The sequence below is a fragment of the Hyla sarda genome, chromosome 2, assembly GCF_029499605.1.
Source record: "Hyla sarda isolate aHylSar1 chromosome 2, aHylSar1.hap1, whole genome shotgun sequence".
Lineage (NCBI taxonomy): Eukaryota > Metazoa > Chordata > Amphibia > Anura > Hylidae > Hyla > Hyla sarda.
Genome location: NC_079190.1, coordinates 95,192,377 through 95,210,024, shown reverse-complemented (window position 1 = coordinate 95,210,024; position 17,648 = coordinate 95,192,377). Strand labels below are relative to the sequence as shown.

The window sequence follows — 17,648 nt, the reverse complement described above, 5'->3', positions numbered from 1 at the left end:
AGAACACAGCATACTATTGCTTTGCAGTCAGTTAATCTGCAGCTCCTGCTGCAGTCATTGGCTGTCTGCTCCTCCTCCTGTGGCATTGTTTGACACAAAACAGCATGCTGTAACCACACCTCATGCTTCCCTAAATGTTCCAATAAAGATATTCATGTATATGTGTATATTAAAGGAAGATTGTGATGTAGGCTGTAGGGGCTAGTTAGAGATAGTGACATCACTCATGGGGCAGGGCTTGACCTCAGAGACAAGATCCAGTCATGCCTCCTGAGACAGCAGAGGATGAGGCATGATCTCAAGAGACAGGGAGGAGCCAGGGAGCACAACACCACAAGTCAACACCACATTGAAAATGAAAATACTACAACTTCCTTTTAGGGCTGTAGCAAGCAAAACATGCTGCAGCTAATACAATTTTTGATAACACTATATTAGTAAGTTTTTTTTTTTATCATGGAGTGATAATAGTTTTTTAATATAGTTTTCTGATACCAGAATACCCCTTTAAGTTTGTTTTTGCATTAACTTTATCTTTGCAACATCACATCACATTTTGTTTGTATGTCACCTGTGTGTATGCCTACTGTGTGGCATGAGGCTTTAAAGGGGTACTCCCGTGGAAACCTTTTTTTTTTTTTTTAAATCAACTGGTGCCAGAAAGTTAAACAGATTTGTAAATCACTTCTATTAAAAAATCTTAATCTTTGCAGTACTTCTTAGGGTCTGTATTTTAAAGAGAAATCCAAAAAAGAAATGCATTTCCTCTGATGTCATGACCACAGTGCTCTCTGCTGAGCTCTGCTGTCCATTTTAGGAACTGTCCAGAGCAGGAGAAAATCCCCATAGCAAACATATTCTGCTCTGTACAGTCCCTAAAATGGACAGCAGAGGTCAGCAGAGAGCACTGTGGTCATGACATCAGAGGAAATGCATTTCTTTTTTGGATTTCTCTTTAGTATACAGCCCCTAAAAAGTACTGGAAGGATTAAGATTTTTTTTTAAAGAAGTGATTTACAAATCTGTTTAACTTTCTGGCACCAGTTGATTTTATAAAAAAAAGTTTGCCACGGGAGTACCCCTTTAATAGACCAAATGTAGTCTGCTTGTGACTATATTTGGTCTGTTTTACCCTAGTACATGCTACATACAGGTTAACACTGGCATTTGTGGGACACCAAAGCCTAGTCTACTACACATTTGTGTACTACAGATAAACTGATTTATGACAAACACACAAAATGTGGTGTAAAAGCCCCCTAATAGTTTGGAACACAATAATTGTCATTTGTACTTACAGTAAACTAATAATAAAAAAATAAAAAAAAACATTTTCACGGCGTCAAATGGGGATTGAAATTAATGATTGTGTTAATCTTTGTGTACAATTTGTTCCTCTTTGTGTACTATTTGTTCAGGAGGATCAGAATAGTTATTTGGTTTGTTAGCTCTCAAAGCAGAGAGAATGAAGGAGTATGTGTATGCCCTTCCTCATGGAGCATTGGCTAAAAAGTCTCCACACACCACTATATCCTCTCATTGATGTTAGCACAGTCGTTATGGGTAACGCATGTGATTTTTTAAATGAGATATAACTAACTAAATAGAAATATATTTCTCCTGACCACCAGTTCAAATGAAAAATGTACCAAATTTTCGTCTCCCTTTTCACACATAATGTGACAATTATTGATATGGTCAATGGAAGTGAACAAATTATTATTGTATACGTGACATAGCTGATTATGGAAATGTTTGTATCCACTAGATCCCACATGGGCTAGCTTAAACCTAGGAGCCCTTATCTGTATTGAATGCTCAGGAATTCACCGGAATCTTGGTACACATCTATCTCGCGTGCGCTCCCTGGATCTGGATGATTGGCCTCTTGAGCTTACACTTGTTCTAACCTCGATCGGCAATGAAATGGCCAACAGCATCTGGGAGATGACAACTCAAGGTCGCACTAAGCCAAACCCTGACTCCCCAAGGTAGAGTACTACTGATCTGTGATAGCTGCAATATCATAGACACAGTATTATGCATGCAAGTCAAACCAAGCATCATCTCTGCATTTTGGGTTTTGTTTAATAGGAGTATTTTATTTAGTAATAACAACTTAGGGTTGAAAAAGGAAATTGCATATACATCTGTAATGTGCAGGGATGTAGGCCAACTGTTTCCTGGAGAAGAAAGTATTCTTGAGCAGGTAATAAATGTATGACCTGACCTCAGGTCTGAGCCATTGTCAGGTCAGAAATCTCCCTGCCGCATTAGCCTTGATTGCTAGATCTCTCCCAATATCCAAATAAGGAGAGATTTATTGGTCAAGGCCAAAAGATGTTGATAGGGACTACCTCAATTACTCGTGGTGCAGGCAGCATGAAAGTGATAACAGGTTCCCTTTAACCCCTTAAGGACCAAGGACGTAAAGGTACTGGTACGTCCTTGGTCCTGCTCCCGTGATATAACGCGGAGTTACATGGTAACCCCGCATCATATCACGGCGGGCCCGGCGTCATAGTGAAGCCGGGACCCGCCGCTAATAGCGCGCAGCGCCGATCACGGCGCCGCGCGCTATTAACCCTTTAGCCGCGCGCTCAGAGCTGTGCCGCGTGGCTAAAAGCGAAAGTAAAAGCTGCCGGTTAACTCAGTGGGCTGTTCGGGATAGCCGCGGCGAAATTGCGGCATCCCGAACAGCTTACAGGACAGCGGGAGGGCCCCTACCTGCCTCCTCGCTGTCCGATCGCCGAATGACTGCTCAGTGCCAGAGATCCAGGCATGAGCAGTCAAGCGGCAGAATCATCGATCACTGGTTTCCTATGAGAAATCAGTGATCAATGATAAAGATCAGTGTGTGCAATGTTATAGGTCCCTATGGGAGCTATAACACTACAAAAAAAAAGTGAAAAAAAAAAGTGAGTGAATATCATTTAACCCTTCCCCTATTAAAAGTTTGAATCACCCCCCTTTTCCCATAAAAAAAAACAGTGTAAATAAAAATAAAAATAAACATATATGGTATCACCAAGTGCGGAAATGTCCGAATTATAAAAATATATCGTTAATTAAACCGCTCGGTCAATGGCGTACGCGCAAAAAAATTCCAAAGTCCAAAATAGTACATTTTTGGTCACTTTTTATATCATTTAAAAATGAATAAAAAGCGATCAATAAGTCCTATCAATGCAAAAATGGTACCGTTAAAAACTTCAGATCACAGCGCAAAAAATGAGCCCTCATACCGCCCCAAACACGGAAAAATAACAAAGTTATAGGGGTCAGAATTGACAATTTTAAACATATTAATTTCCCTGCATGTAGTTATGATTTTTTCCAGAAGTACGACAAAATCAAACCTATATAAGTAGGGTATCATTTTAATCGATTGGACCTACAGAATAAAGATAAGGTGTCATTTTTACCGAAAAATGTACTACGTAGAAACGGAAGCCCCCAAAAGTTACAAAGTTACAAGTTTTCTTTTCAATTTTGTCGCACAATAATTTTTTTTTCCGTTTCACCGTAGATTTTTAGGCAAAATGACTGACGTCATTACAAAGTAGAATTGGTGGCACAAAAAATAAGCAATCATATGGATTTTTAGGTGCAAATTTGAAAGAGTTATGATTTTTTAAAGTTAAGGAGCAAAAAACGAAAATGCAAAAACGGAAAAAACCAAGACCAAGTCATAAAGCTTGAGTGGAATCAAAAAAAGTCAAGATGGCAACCATCAAAAATAATTTTTTTCTCAAAGAATAATAAAATGTAAACATTCCATAACATATAGAAACACTTTCACGGTTTACCTCCTTATACAGTGAAAACATTTGCTTATCTATGCCCCCATTATACTCTCCTTCACCCTCAGAGGCCAGTTAGTGGTGATGGTGAGGACTAGGCAGTTGTCCAGGGACATCTGGACAGTGGTTAAAATATAAATCCTTCTTAATATGTAGCTTATGTGCAGTTGTATTATTTGATAGGGAGAAAGTGCTGAATACATAATTGTCCTACCAAACTCAGGACTACTGTAAATGGGGTAGGTTTAAACCTTGTAACTCTTTATAAAATAACAAACTACTTCTTTCTAAAAACAAAAGCAAAAAAAAAACATCCATATGAAATCGATTATGAATATTATGTTGCTTTCTTAAATCCTATTTTTATTTGGTTTATTTTATTATTCAGGGAGGAGAGAGAGTCGTGGATAAGAGCTAAGTACGAGCAGCGGTTGTTTTTGGCTCCATTAAAAAGCCCTGGTATCACATTGGTGAAGCAGCTCTTCAAAGCAGTTCAAGATAAAAACCTTACCAGTGTCTTACTCCTCCTTGCCCACATCAACAAGGAGCAGATCAACAGTGCCACGGGAGACAGAGACAGGCGTACTGCTCTTCATTTGGCCTGTGAACTATCACATGTGGTCATCACACAACTGCTTGTCTGGGTGAGACATTATGTTACAGACATCTTCCATATTGCTCACTTAGATAACCCCTATATTTTCATTGTTTACAACACTACTGTACTGTATTATTGAGTTAGGCACATAAGCTTTACATTTTCTTACAGTATCTTTTTCCTCTTACAGTATGGTGTTGACGTGAAGGCCAAGGACATTAATGGTCACACTGCCCTCTTCTATGCTAGGAGAGCTGGAAGTCAAGAGTGTGTGGACATCCTTCTTCAACATGGGTGTCCAAATGAGCCCTCAAGTTCTATGAGCACCCCTATCCTAAGGAGAAAAAGCAGTTGTACCAGCATTATAAGAACTGATTCCCGGACTGCCCTTGTATAGCCAGCTGTTCTCATTCACTGGCATGAGAAAGCTGGTGTAAGATCATTGACTGTTGCCAGTGGAAGCTTGTCTGGTTGCTCCTCCGTGCTAATGTGTAATTTGTCATATAAAAAAGCAAGAGTCTAATGTATATACTGATGGTGTGTGTATATTTTGAAAGGTGCATTTGGATTATCGACAGCCATGTCAATGATATATCCCCATTATAACATTTTCAGCTTTCACCCCCTTGTTGCTGTGATCCAGCATAGTAGTATTTAATGCCTTAATTCTTTCATCACTGAAAGAACAGTAAAACCGAACAGTTCCCTTCTGTCAATGTTTACAGCAGGCAATTCCAACTAACCATATCTGCAATTCACCAATGTAACAACCAGATTCAGTGGTCAAGGTAGGGATTTTATACATTGTAGATTATTGCTATCTCAAAGATTGTATAAATAAGTGTGGCCAAAAATAAGCCAGGGACATACAGTATGTACATTCTTTAGTTCCTAAAGGTCTGCACTTTTAAAGAAGAATCATACAGAAAAGAATACAATGTTATACTGTGTATAGGCATTGAAGTCATAAACGAAGACCAAACGCGATAAGATTTCCCACTTATCAGAGCAACTATCTAGTTTGCTCTCCAATGGTCACAGTAGTAATGGGACTCATGGACATACAATTACATTGTCTAAACACAACATGATTCTACATCCCCACATGGCTGTGTATTGATGTCTTTATTGATGTAGAATCTCACCAAAAAAGCACTTGAAAAACAACCAGCAGTGAGACTGTGCTGACACTTGTAGCTTCTGGTATGGGTGCTCTGCATCCCAAGGCTTGACTCCTAATGCCGTCCTTTGCGCAATGGAGGTGGGAGTCTGCTTTCCAAGCTTCCCTGCTTCCTTCCTCCATGATCAGATAAGCTCTCCCACCTTCTTATGATGTGAGTGCCTATTAACATGTAAGCTCTCTGCTATTCTAGCAAAGCGCAGGCATCACTCCTTCTCAACATGTGTCTTGAGGCAAGGGAGGGGAGCATGCCCTCTGCTAGAATAGCAGAGTGGTCATATGGGCATATGGTCCCACGTTTTTAGGAGGTGAAGAGTTATGAATGAGATGGGAGGATTTATCTGAGCACTGAACAAGGAGGAAGGGAAGCTCAGAGAGCCAGCTCCCGCCTCTTTTGTGCACGGAACAGGACCACCTGTAGGGGTAAATAATAAAACATTTTTATCCGGTTCACCCACACAATAACCCTGTGTATTGGGTTTAGTGCGGGTTAACCAGCTGTAAGATTCACTTCAATCTTTACTCTGAAACACTATATAAAAGCGCAAGAATCAAACTTGGCGACTGACTTTAATTGTATAATTCTGCCATGTAATAGATTCTTAATTTGAAATGAATACTTTTAGCATTGCCATGGCAACATATTGCACAAATCAACATATTGTTTTAATGAAAGGCCCCCTAACTATTTAACCAGTATGTGCCTACATGGCAGAGACCTTTACACAGAGCCTGCAGGGTGGAACATAGAGTCATTCTGTATGTAATCTTATGGGGCATGTGATCAAGCTTGCCATGATTTTTTTCTTTCATTGATTCTATATGAAGTGAAAAAACAATGTATACCTTCTAAATTAATCCCAGTCACACAGAGAAATAATCAGAGGTATAACTTTAAGATCAAGAGCCCTCAAAAGAAAATGTGTAACAAGGCCCATGTACCATTTACAACATTTGGTTTACTTAAGCACCAGGGCCTGGAAAGGCTATTTTTGTTCCTAATATAACTGTGCCCTTGGGTCCCTAGCAAGCAAGTTATAGGCAATACATTACAGCCTTGTACAACATTGATGCATATTGTGACCATGTGCATGAGGCCTCATACAGTGAAAATACTGATTAAGAAATTTCAGATTAATGTTAAATATGCTAAACCTAGATCTTATTTCTGCAATCTAGTACAGCATCATTCTAAGTCATCACTTACCAGTCCTCCTGTCAGTCTCATACAACCTTGGCCTAGTGACAAGACTATAAAATCACAAGAGATGGTAACAACATCTAATAGAGATACATGAACTATGACACAAAATAGACGTAAATTTCCAAAATATCTAAATAAAATGGTGTGTAATACATGTGAGCATTTAAAAAAAAAAAATCACTCTTACTAACATAGATATACAGTATATGTAGTTTCTGTGGGATATTCCTAACATTAAAGGGGTTATCCTGCTTTACAAAATTAATGGCCTTTCCTAAGGACAGGCGTCTCCATTAGATCGGCAAGGGATTCGATTCCCGATATCCCCACCAAGTAGTTGTCTGAAGTGGCCATGGGCATTGGTGTAAGCGATGCATCCTCTTCAATGTTTACATCTGATAATTCTTGGAATCTCCATACTACTACTGAACATTAAAAAGGTTGCAGTGATTAAACAACTGATGGACAGGGGAGTCAGGAGTCAGACCATGCTGATCTAATGTTGATGACCTATCTTTAGGATGACCCATCAATTGTATACTGCCAGATAACCCCTTTGAGGATTAAGGTAAAGACAGAGGAACATTTTCAGCAATGTCCTATGCACATGACCGTGAGGATGATACAATTGAAATTGTTTGAAAGTTTTTAACACTTGCTCACACTACTCATACTCATTTGCTTTAAAAAATGTGCATCTCAAAAATTATATTATTTTTACACAACATTTTACAAACTTTGCTAATGGGACAAAGCTGGAGTAAAAAAATAGAACAGGCCCATTTTCCTCTCTTTTTAATGAGCATCTTTTATATACTCTGGTAGATAAAATTGTATAGATAGAAAGACTGTATCCAGAATATAGAAGATCGACACTAACTTCCTTTTGTATGTTCTAGACTCTAAAGAGTATATACTGGTATCTGAACCAATCAGAGGCTGATTTATTGGATTTGAGGCTCCTAATAAATCTGCCAAATCCAACAGCAATGGGATTTTACTTAAAATCGACATATGAAGCACCAGTCTTAGTAACCCCCCCCCCCCCCCCGAAGCTTGACAGTACTTATAAGGTATATGTATTATTCTATCTAAATGGAAGTTTAAAGAAATAGAGAGAAAAAAAAAAATTTTGAACAAATTCAAGTATATTTGCATGTTACTATTTTTTTCTAAATAGTAGATCGATTAATTGCTTTGTGTTTCTTCTAAAGCCTCAAAACAAAAAGCTGTGCCTACAGTATTAGAAGGATTTTTCTTCTACTTCCACTGCTTTTTTTTCTTTCAATTTTACAGCATTTTTCTCCAGAATTGTCCCACACTAGCACGTCTCCACATAGACCATGTACATCACTTCTTAGGTTTAGTTCACTGGGCTGTGTGGTTGAAGAGTGACATTATGTGCCCAAGACAAGTGCAGCTGTAAAAGAAAGCATACTGGACAAAATAGGCAGAAAAATTATGGTAATGGTTCTTATAGAAAAAAAAGACAACATGGCAATGTCTCCACTAATTCTTCTTCTTTTTAAAAAAAAAAAAAAAAGGCCACTTACAAAATTGACATTCTTATGTAATTACGGACCTGTCCGGAATGAGATCGATTCTGTGAAAATGAACATATATTTTTAAATCGACCCTGAAGCCTTCACAGCTATGGGTGCTCTGCACTCGAATGTATGAGTAAAGAGTGTTGTTTTTTATTGCAAACCTGTTTCTATGTAAAAAAAATTTGAAAAAAATATATAGTATTTAAAAATAGACAGTTAACTCCCAGGAACAGTCGTGAACTTGTTTTTGCCGTGCACATGGTTAACGGTATCTTTTGTGATCTTCTGGGATATCTGTTTAATTTATTGGTTTATTAGAACTATAGGGTATTGGTTGGGTGTTTTTACATTTTGCGTGCAGTATGGCAGCTTAACAATGCAATCTTTACAAATCATATATATTGTTCCGTGTAAGGCAGTTGTAAATGTTTGAGAAGTGGAGATGAAGAATATATTAAACATTGCTATTGTGTTTTTACATTTTTGTCATTTACCTACGATAATAGCTCATTCACTATTAATTGTGCTTTCTTCATTTAAAATGTTATCTTATATTGATCATAAATATATATGTGGGGTTCATATGAGATTATTTTCTTCCTGTGACTAAATTTAAAGTAAGATGTGACTATTTGGATGTTGGAAGAATAAGTTTCAACAGGAAATCTATCCCTTTTTTTGGACGATTTCCCTATGTAGAACATGAACTATATCTCATAAACTCATAATCTGAAAGATATCTAAAATGAAGTAAAATTATTCATAACAAATGAAATTAGGCATTACAAAACATTGTAATGTCTTTTTATTCAGGGGGTTTCTTATTTTTTATTATTAGGTTAATCTAAAATGGAACCTTACTGACTCTATTTGAACAGTGACCATGGGGGACATTTATCAATGTTTGCTTATGTATTCCTTTTTTTATTTTTTTTATCTTACAATTTTTTTTTCTTATGTGCAACTTATTTATCAACTGCTTTCAGCCTGTTGATAAATTTCTTTCACTTAAGCAATTTTTCTTTATTTGCTTTGGTAGTGGCTTTTTCTGCTCCATGTCTGAGCTGGAGTAAATTTTGTAGCTTTTTTCATGTAATGCGACTTTTTTGCGACTTTCGCACTTGATAAATCTCTGACCACTGCAAGTCAAAAATCACTTTTTGCTTTGGTAAGCAAGATTTTTATTTTTTGCTTAGGACACTGAACAAGCAAAAAGTCGCAGAAAAAAAAGAGTGCAGACGCACGTGTGACAATTTTGCGACAATTTTAAGCAAAAAAAACCCCTACTAAATGCTTTGATCCATGTCTTTAATTTTGACCCATAGCCAAGAGTCATTCTAGGTCAACTGTAAAGGGAATGTAAAGAACATGTTAGGGGATATAAACCAGTATACTATCCATAGTTTATCATCAAATGGCAGTTTGTTATAATTTATTATAATAGATTGTTTCTAACAACAAATGTAAAAAAGATTTTAGACAAAATGCTGAACGAATGATTGTCTGCTGAAGGATGGTTTCACAGACACATTGCAGTCCATATTGGCCGTCACAGATGTTCATACTGGCCATACATCCTCAACCTCACTGGACGAAGGATGAATGATCTTTCTGGTAATGCTCTGAGAACATTACTTCTGGAAAGATCATGTGTGGATGAAACCTCTTTCTTGAACAATGTTTGCTAACAAATATTTCTAACACATTCAACTTCTTTCCAGAGACACTGGTTGACTGAAACAATGGTTTGTTGTAAAATTTCTCCAGACAACTGATCAATCTGGTTTAAATTGTCTATTGTACCTCCATGAAATTTAAGTTCAATGAAATCATTACATTTAGGTGGCCATGCACTTTCCAGAACTGCCAGCCAGACTACTATCTTTTCTGACCTTCTATACACACAAATATTCTGTACAGCTGTAAGTGGAGAGTCGGGAGGTCGCCATGCACCTTAGGAAGTCAGCCGAATCTTATCAAGACCTTAGGTTTGACTGACTTTACTCTAATCTGTATGGGCACTTTAACAGTAAAAACAGTAAGCAGTTAGCAAAGAACTGGCTTTTATCGTCAATACAAGGGATTTGGAGCTCTGTATCAGAAAATAGAGCTCTGGCCACTAAAAAGACTGTATTAGAACATTCACATCATTTTGAACCTATTTTAATAAAATAAATGGTATTCAACGGTGTATATTCACTTTAAAACTAAGTCAATAGTCATAGTGTCAATATAAACAATGAAAGTACAGTGCCAATTTACCAAGAAAATAGCCCTAAAATGGCTAATAACACACAATTTGTTTTACTAAAAAGAGCTACATAGTTTTATCGATCTGCCTTATATATTCATACATATTGTTACAGATGAAACATTTATTTTACTAAGTGTTGTGACTTTTTGTCGACTTACCCCATGTCCACCATCCAAACATGAATTACTGCCTGTTTATGCCATCAAAATGTAAAATAAATAAAATAAAAAAAAAATAAAAAAAGGAAAACAAAAGGGAAAAAAAACTTACTGAAAGAGTCATCATTATTGCACATTTCTATCGGTTTGCTTTTTTGGCTTCTTCACTTTCCAATCGTACCTGTGACATTTGTAGAAGCTGTGGCTGTGTGGATCTTGCAATCCATTCCACAGTTCTGAACATGTATTATAGGAAGCTAAACTGCCTGTAGATTAAACCAACACTACCTGTTGTCTCTGTGAAAGGAATACGGAAATAGGCATACAATAGCAATAAACATACAAGGGGAGAGGATACCAAGATAAGTGGCCTAAACAGATAAAGACACATAATACACATGGTATTTTACATAGTACATGGCTTAAAGGGGTACTCCACTGGAAAACTTTTTTTTTAATCAACTGGTGCCAGAAAGTTAAACAGATTTGTAAATTACTTCTATTTAAAAATATTAATTCTTCCAGTACTTATCAGCTGCTGTATACTACAGAGGAAGTTCTTTTCTTTTAGAATTTCCTTTCTGTCTAACCACAGTGCTCTCTGCTGAATCCTCTGTCCATGTCAGGAACTGTCCAGAGCAGGATAGGTTTGCTATGGGGATTTGCTCCTACTCTGGACGGTTCCTAAAATGGAAAGAAGGGTCAGCAGAGAGCACTGTGGTCAGACAGAAAGGAAATTCAAAAGAAAAGAACTTCCTGTGGAGCATATAGCAGCTGATAAGTACTGGGAGGGTTAAGATTTTTAAATAGAAGTCATTTAAAAATCTGTTTATCTTTCTGGCACCAGTTGATGTAAAAAAAAAAAAAAGTTTTCCAATGGAGTACCCCTAAAGACTGGGTGAGCCCTATTTTCATATCACCCTTTTAAAAAAAAGTTCTTACATGTTGAAATTCTTACTCTTACTTGTATGTACATTTTTTATGCTAAAAGACATGCTCCCAAATGGGCCACCTTTGCTTAAAGTAGTTAACCCTTCTAAGTTATAAGTGAAGTGTCTCTCTCCCACTGCAAAGAATGCCTCCCACTCTATTGAACTCGCCCTGACCTCTTATTACATCTTTACTCTCTCCTATGAATAAGTCATGTAATTAAGTAGACATAAAATAGTAGTAAATACTTAAGTCATATTTAAAAACTTTAACTGGAGCAATAAAGAAAGTGGTTGTTTATCCGAACCTTCCATTTAAGGGTTCATGTGTGTCCAGATCCTCATATTCATTTTGCCAGTGTGAGTTAAAGGGGTATTCCAGGAAAAAACTTTTTTTTATATATCAACTGGCTCCAGAAAGTTAAACAGATTTGTAAATTACTTCTATTAAAAAATCTTAATCCTTTCAGTACTTACGAGCTTCTGAAGTTAAAGGGGTACTCCGGTGGTCAACGTGTTTTTCCGTTTTTTGACTTACCCTATTTGTTTTGTTTCATTTCTATTCTTGTGGTTTAGCCTACTCTATTTCCTATCTTTGTTGTCTTTTTATCCCCCACTTTGTTTTCCTATCTTTGCTTCTATTTCCTGTTTCTTGCTGTGTTGAAAACTACAAATCCCAGCATGCCACATGCCTTGCTGGTTTGGGGCGGCTCCTTTTTTTTTGTTTGTTTGTTTGTTCCGCCCTTTACCCATCTTACTATTTTCCTGGGTCGGCCCCCTTATACACGGCACACTAATATAATCAGCCTTGGTTGGGATATACTGGCATACACACACAAAAGGGACTACAACTCCCAGCATGTGTCATTCAGGAGTCTTCAGTTTGTGGTATAACACCAGCATGCTGCCTCTGTAGTCTCCTGGGGGTTGTAGTTCACCACACCTCTGTAGGGCATACACCAGTTTTTCCCAACCAGGGTGCCTCCAGGTGTTGCAAAACTACAACTCCCAGCATGCCCTGACAGCCTTTGGGCATGCTAGGAGTTGTAGTTTTGCAACAGCTGGAGGCACACTGGTTGGGAAACACTGGTGTAACATGATGTGTATGCTGAATAGGCTAGAACAGTGTTTCCCAACCAGTGTACCTCCAGCTGTTGCAAATCTACAACTCCCAGCATGGGAGGGGATGATTACAAGGGGATGATGAAGGGGGGGTGGGATGATGACAAGGGGATGATAAAGAGGGGGTGTGGGGTGATGACAAGGGGATGATGAAGGGGGGGAGGGGATGATTACAAGGGGATGATGAAGGGGTGTGTGGGATGATGACAAGGGGATGATGAAGAGGGGGTGTGGGATGATGACAAGGGGATGATGAAGGGGGTGTGTGGGATGATGACAAGGGGATGACAGAGAAGAAAAAAAAGCTGTGACATCTTGTCCACAACAGACTCAGAACTGTGGACAACAGTAAAAGAAAACCCTCTGAACTACAGAACTTCCTGCCCAACAAACAGGTAAGAAAAACACATACATGCTGACAAAACATATAACACATGTATATTGCAAAAAAACTAAACTTACAAAGAAGATGCCATATAGTCAAAAAAAAAATAACCACCGGAGTACCCCTTTAAGGTTGTTCTTTTCTGTCTAAATCCTCTCTGATGACACCTGTCTCGGGAAACGCTCAGTTTAGAAGCAAATCCCCATAGCAAACCTCTTCTAAACTGGGCGCTTCCCAAGACAGGTGTCATCAGAGAGGATTTAGACAGAAAAGAACAACCTTAACTTCAGAAGCTCATAAGTACTGAAAGGGTTAAGATTTTTTAATAGAAGTAATTTACAAATCTGTTTAACTTTCTGGAGCCAGTTGATATATATAAAAAAGTTTTTTTCCTGGAATACCCCTTTAAGAAAAAAAAATGAAATAAACTGAATGGTTGTTATGGGGAACATCCTCACCTTCAATCTATTAGTGTTCAGAAGCGTAACAGGGCCCCAAACCAATTATGTGTTATCTATAACCCTGATGTTCAGGGCCCAGGTGTGACCCCAAACTATGCATCTCTAATTGATACACCCCTCTTAGTGTTTATACAAAAAAATACCATGTTCCTAAGTGACTTGTATTGCTGTTATATTCCTTTCATAAGGGTACATTCCCACACGGTGTATTTGCTGCGTATTTGCTGCTGCGTATTTTATTTTCTCTGTTGAAGTCAATGGGTAGGAAATTACGCAGCACCAAATACGCAGCAAATACGCAGCAAAATACGCCGTGTGGGAACGTACCCTTAAAGATTAACAGGCAGTTTTGGCTTTTCAGGATATAGAATTTCCTACCCCAAAAGCTCCCTGAAATGAACAAATACAAAAAATACTAAAAAGTTGTGTGTGTTTTATTGCCAGGTTTATTTTGCAAATACAAAAAAATGCTGTAATATAAGATTTATAAAATAAAGTGTCAAACTGTTTATTGCACTTTCTTAGATTACATTTTTTCTACAATGTTGCGCAAATGTGAACAAACAAGACCTACGAGTAAATCGGTTTTTCTAATGCAGACCGCATGATCTTGAGTTCTACTCTAGAATAATGGATTTTAGTGGTATTCATGGGAGTATTTTTTTAAAATAATTGTTATAATTGTTATCATTGAGGTCTGGTCCAACTGAGCCAACAACTGTTGTAAATTATAGTGAAAATCAATGCCAGCTCATAGCTGACATAGATTTCCAAGGCTGCCACACAGGCAACCACAGATGTACCTGATTTATTCCTAGGTTAGTGTCTCGTAATAAACCCAGGCATGACACAGTTTTTGTGCCAGTCATAGAAAATCCCCCCACAGTTACCGTATATACTTGAGTATAAGCCGAGTTTTTCAGCACAATTTTTCGTGCTGAAAACACCCCGCACGGCTTATACTCGAGTGAACTCTCCGCCGTCAGTGGTCTTCAACCTGCGGACCTCCAGATGTTTCAAAACTACAACTCCCAGCAAGCCCGGGCAGGCATCGGCTGTCCGGGCTTGCTTGGAGTTCTAGTTTTGAAACCTCTGGAGGTCCACAGGTTGAAGACCACTGCGGCCTTCAACATCATCCAGCCCCCCCCCCCTCTCACCCCCTTTAGTTTTGTACTCACCTCCGCTCGGCGGGACGTTAGGGTGCGCTGGTCCGGTGCTGCAGGACTGTCCGGTGGGGAGGTCGTCCGGTGGGATAGTGGTTCCGGGCTGCCATCTTCACCGAAGGGGCCTCTTCTCCGTGCTTCGGGCCCGGCCCCGGAATAGTCATGTTGCCTTGACGACAACGCAGAGGGACATTCATTACCAACGTCCCTCTGCGTCGTCGTCAAGGCAACACCTCTATTCCGTGCCCGAAGCACGGAGAAGATGCCCCACGGTGAAGATGGCGGCCCGGAACCACTATCCCACCGGACGACCTCCCCACCGGACAGTCCTGCAGCACCGGACCAGCGCACCCTAACGTCCCGCCGAGCGGAGGTGAGTACAAAACTAAAGGGGGTGAGGGGGGGGGGGGGGGGCGGGATGATGTCAAAGGCCGCAGTGGTCTTCAACCTGCGGACCTCCAGAGGTTTCAAAACTACAACTCCCAGCAAGCCCGGACAGCCAATGGCTGCCCGGGCTTGCTGGGAGTTGTAGTTTTGAAACATCTGGAGGTCCGCAGGTTGAAGACCACTGTATCAGACATTGACAATCGGTGATGATGAAGGGGGGGGGGGGGGGGGCTGATGACATGTGGTGATGAAGGGGGTGGGTGGGATGATGACAAGGGGATGATGAAGGGGGGGGTGGGATTATGACAAGGGGATGATGAAGGGGGGGTGGGATGATGACAGGGGGATGATGAAGGGGGGTTGTGGGATGATGACAGGGGGATGATGAAGGGGGTTGTGGGATGATGACAAGGGGATGATGAAGGGGGGTGGGGATGATGACAAGGGGATGATGAAGGGGGGGTGTGGGGTGATGACGAGGGGTGATGAAGGGGGGGAGGGGATGATGAAGAGGGGGTGTGGGATGATGAAGGGGGGTGTGGGATGATGACAAGGGGATGATGAAGGGGTTGGGATTATGACAAGGGGATGATGAAGGGGGGGTGGGATGATGACAGGGGGATGATGAAGGGGGGTTGTGGGATGATGACAGGGGGATGATGAAGGGGGGTTGTGGGATGATGACAAGGGGATGATGAAGGGGGGTGGGGATGATGACAAGGGGATGATGAAGGGGGGTGTGGGGTGATGACAAGGGGATGATGAAGGGGGGAGGGGATGATTACAAGGGGGATGATGAAGGGGGGGTGTGGGATGATGACAAGGGTATGATGAAGGGGTGTGTGGGATGATGACAAGGGGATGATGAAGGGGGTGTGTGGGATGATGACAAGGGGATGATGAAGGGGGGGGGGGTGTGGGATGATGACAAGGGGATGATGAAGGGGGGGTGTGGGATGATGACAAGGGGATGATGAAGGCGGGGTGTGGGATGATGACAAGGGGATGATGAAGGGGGGTGGGGATGATGACAAGGGGATGATGAAGGGGGGGTGTTGGATGATGACAAGGGGATGATGAAGGGGGGGAGGGGATGATTACAAGGGGATGATGAAGGGGGGGTGGGATGATGACAAGGGGATGATAAAGAGGGGGTGTGGGGTGATGACAAGGGGATGATGAAGGGGGGGAGGGGATGATTACAAGGGGATGATGAAGGAGTGTGTGGGATGATGACAAGGGGATGATGAAGAGGGGGTGTGGGATGATGACAAGGGGATGATGAAGGGGGTGTGTGGGATGATGACAAGGGGATGATGAAGGGGGGGTGTGGGATGATGACAAGGGGATGATGAAGGGGGATGATAACAGGCGGTGATGATGAAGGGGGGATGATGACAGGCGGTGATGATGAAGGGGGGATGATGACAGGGTGATGATGATGAGGGTGTTAATGACGGGGGTCTGGATGATGACGGGGGGATGATGTATTTCCCACCCTAGGCTTATACTCGAGTCAATTTTTCCTGGGATTTTGGGGTGAAATTAGGGGCCTCGGCTTACATTGGGGTCGGCTTATACTTGAGTATATACGGTAATAACAATAAAAAAAAAACTATGGGAGTGATCCTCTGAGCTACAAACATCTGGTTGCCAATCTGGCCAATTTATGTTTTTCTCAAAGCTGCCTACCACAGGCTTACGAGCACTGATAACCTGACTGCAGATGGCTATCCAACCATTCCCCAGGACACCTGTGGTGACTAAGGGTGGCGTGTAAGATGTACTGATGGGATGTTGTGACTTAGATTAGAGTTTGTGATATCAGGAGTGCTAACCACCACACTACCAAGGATAAGTGGATGCCTGTGCCAGGCACTGGGCAATAATCAACTCAAATGCCAGGTTAGGGAAACCTCTTTTACTTTAATTTTAGGAACTTGCAGGATAAACAGGAACAGTTCAATTTTAATGCGATGTTCGCTGAAGGATGTTGTTGGGGATCACAGTTGCTTCTAGTCACTATGGGCCTTGTAGTCCTCCTCGACTAACTTGTTTAACTTAAATTGAGTGTAGTTAGGTCTGAGCTTGAACTGAACAGATTGACCAGAGATGCCTGAGGCTTTCACTCTCGTTATTCTCTTCTTTTGCAAATGGGGCCCGTAGGCTCACTGGCTCTTCTCCCCACCACGGACTTGGGTCTGAACTTGACTGGAAAGACTTGCTTGATGAACGACCTGGTCAGCAGCATCTGGTGAAGGGTGATGAAGCAACTGGGCACCTTAGGCCTGTCCTCATGTGATGAGGTACAGGTCCAAAGCAGAGGTCTGGCGTTAACCTCCACTTTCGCTCCGTTCCTCTACAACACTCTCTGAACTAACTAGCTTCTACCTGTCTAGACAGACCTGAGGGAGCAGGGCAGGGGGCCCTGATTGGCTAAAGCAGTCATTTGATCCC

General features: G+C 40.7%; 1 protein-coding gene across 3 annotated transcripts in view; it reads left to right on the top strand.

Moving 5' to 3' along the window:
- AGAP2 (ArfGAP with GTPase domain, ankyrin repeat and PH domain 2) overlaps positions 1 to 11,272 on the top strand; it is a 254,446-nt gene extending 243,174 nt beyond the window's left edge. For 2 of the 3 annotated variants that reach the window (XM_056562602.1, XM_056562601.1), the window contains 3 exons: positions 1,769 to 1,991; positions 4,192 to 4,447; positions 4,592 to 11,271. In XM_056562602.1, coding sequence (XP_056418577.1) covers positions 1,769 to 1,991; positions 4,192 to 4,447; positions 4,592 to 4,798 — 686 coding nt within the window. In that variant the 3' untranslated portion in view covers positions 4,799 to 11,271. Of the gene's footprint in view, positions 1 to 1,768; positions 1,992 to 4,191; positions 4,448 to 4,591 lie in introns of all 3 variants that reach the window. The other variant, XM_056562604.1, reaches the window with a different exon arrangement.
- Positions 11,273 to 17,648: the final 6,376 nt, after the last annotated feature.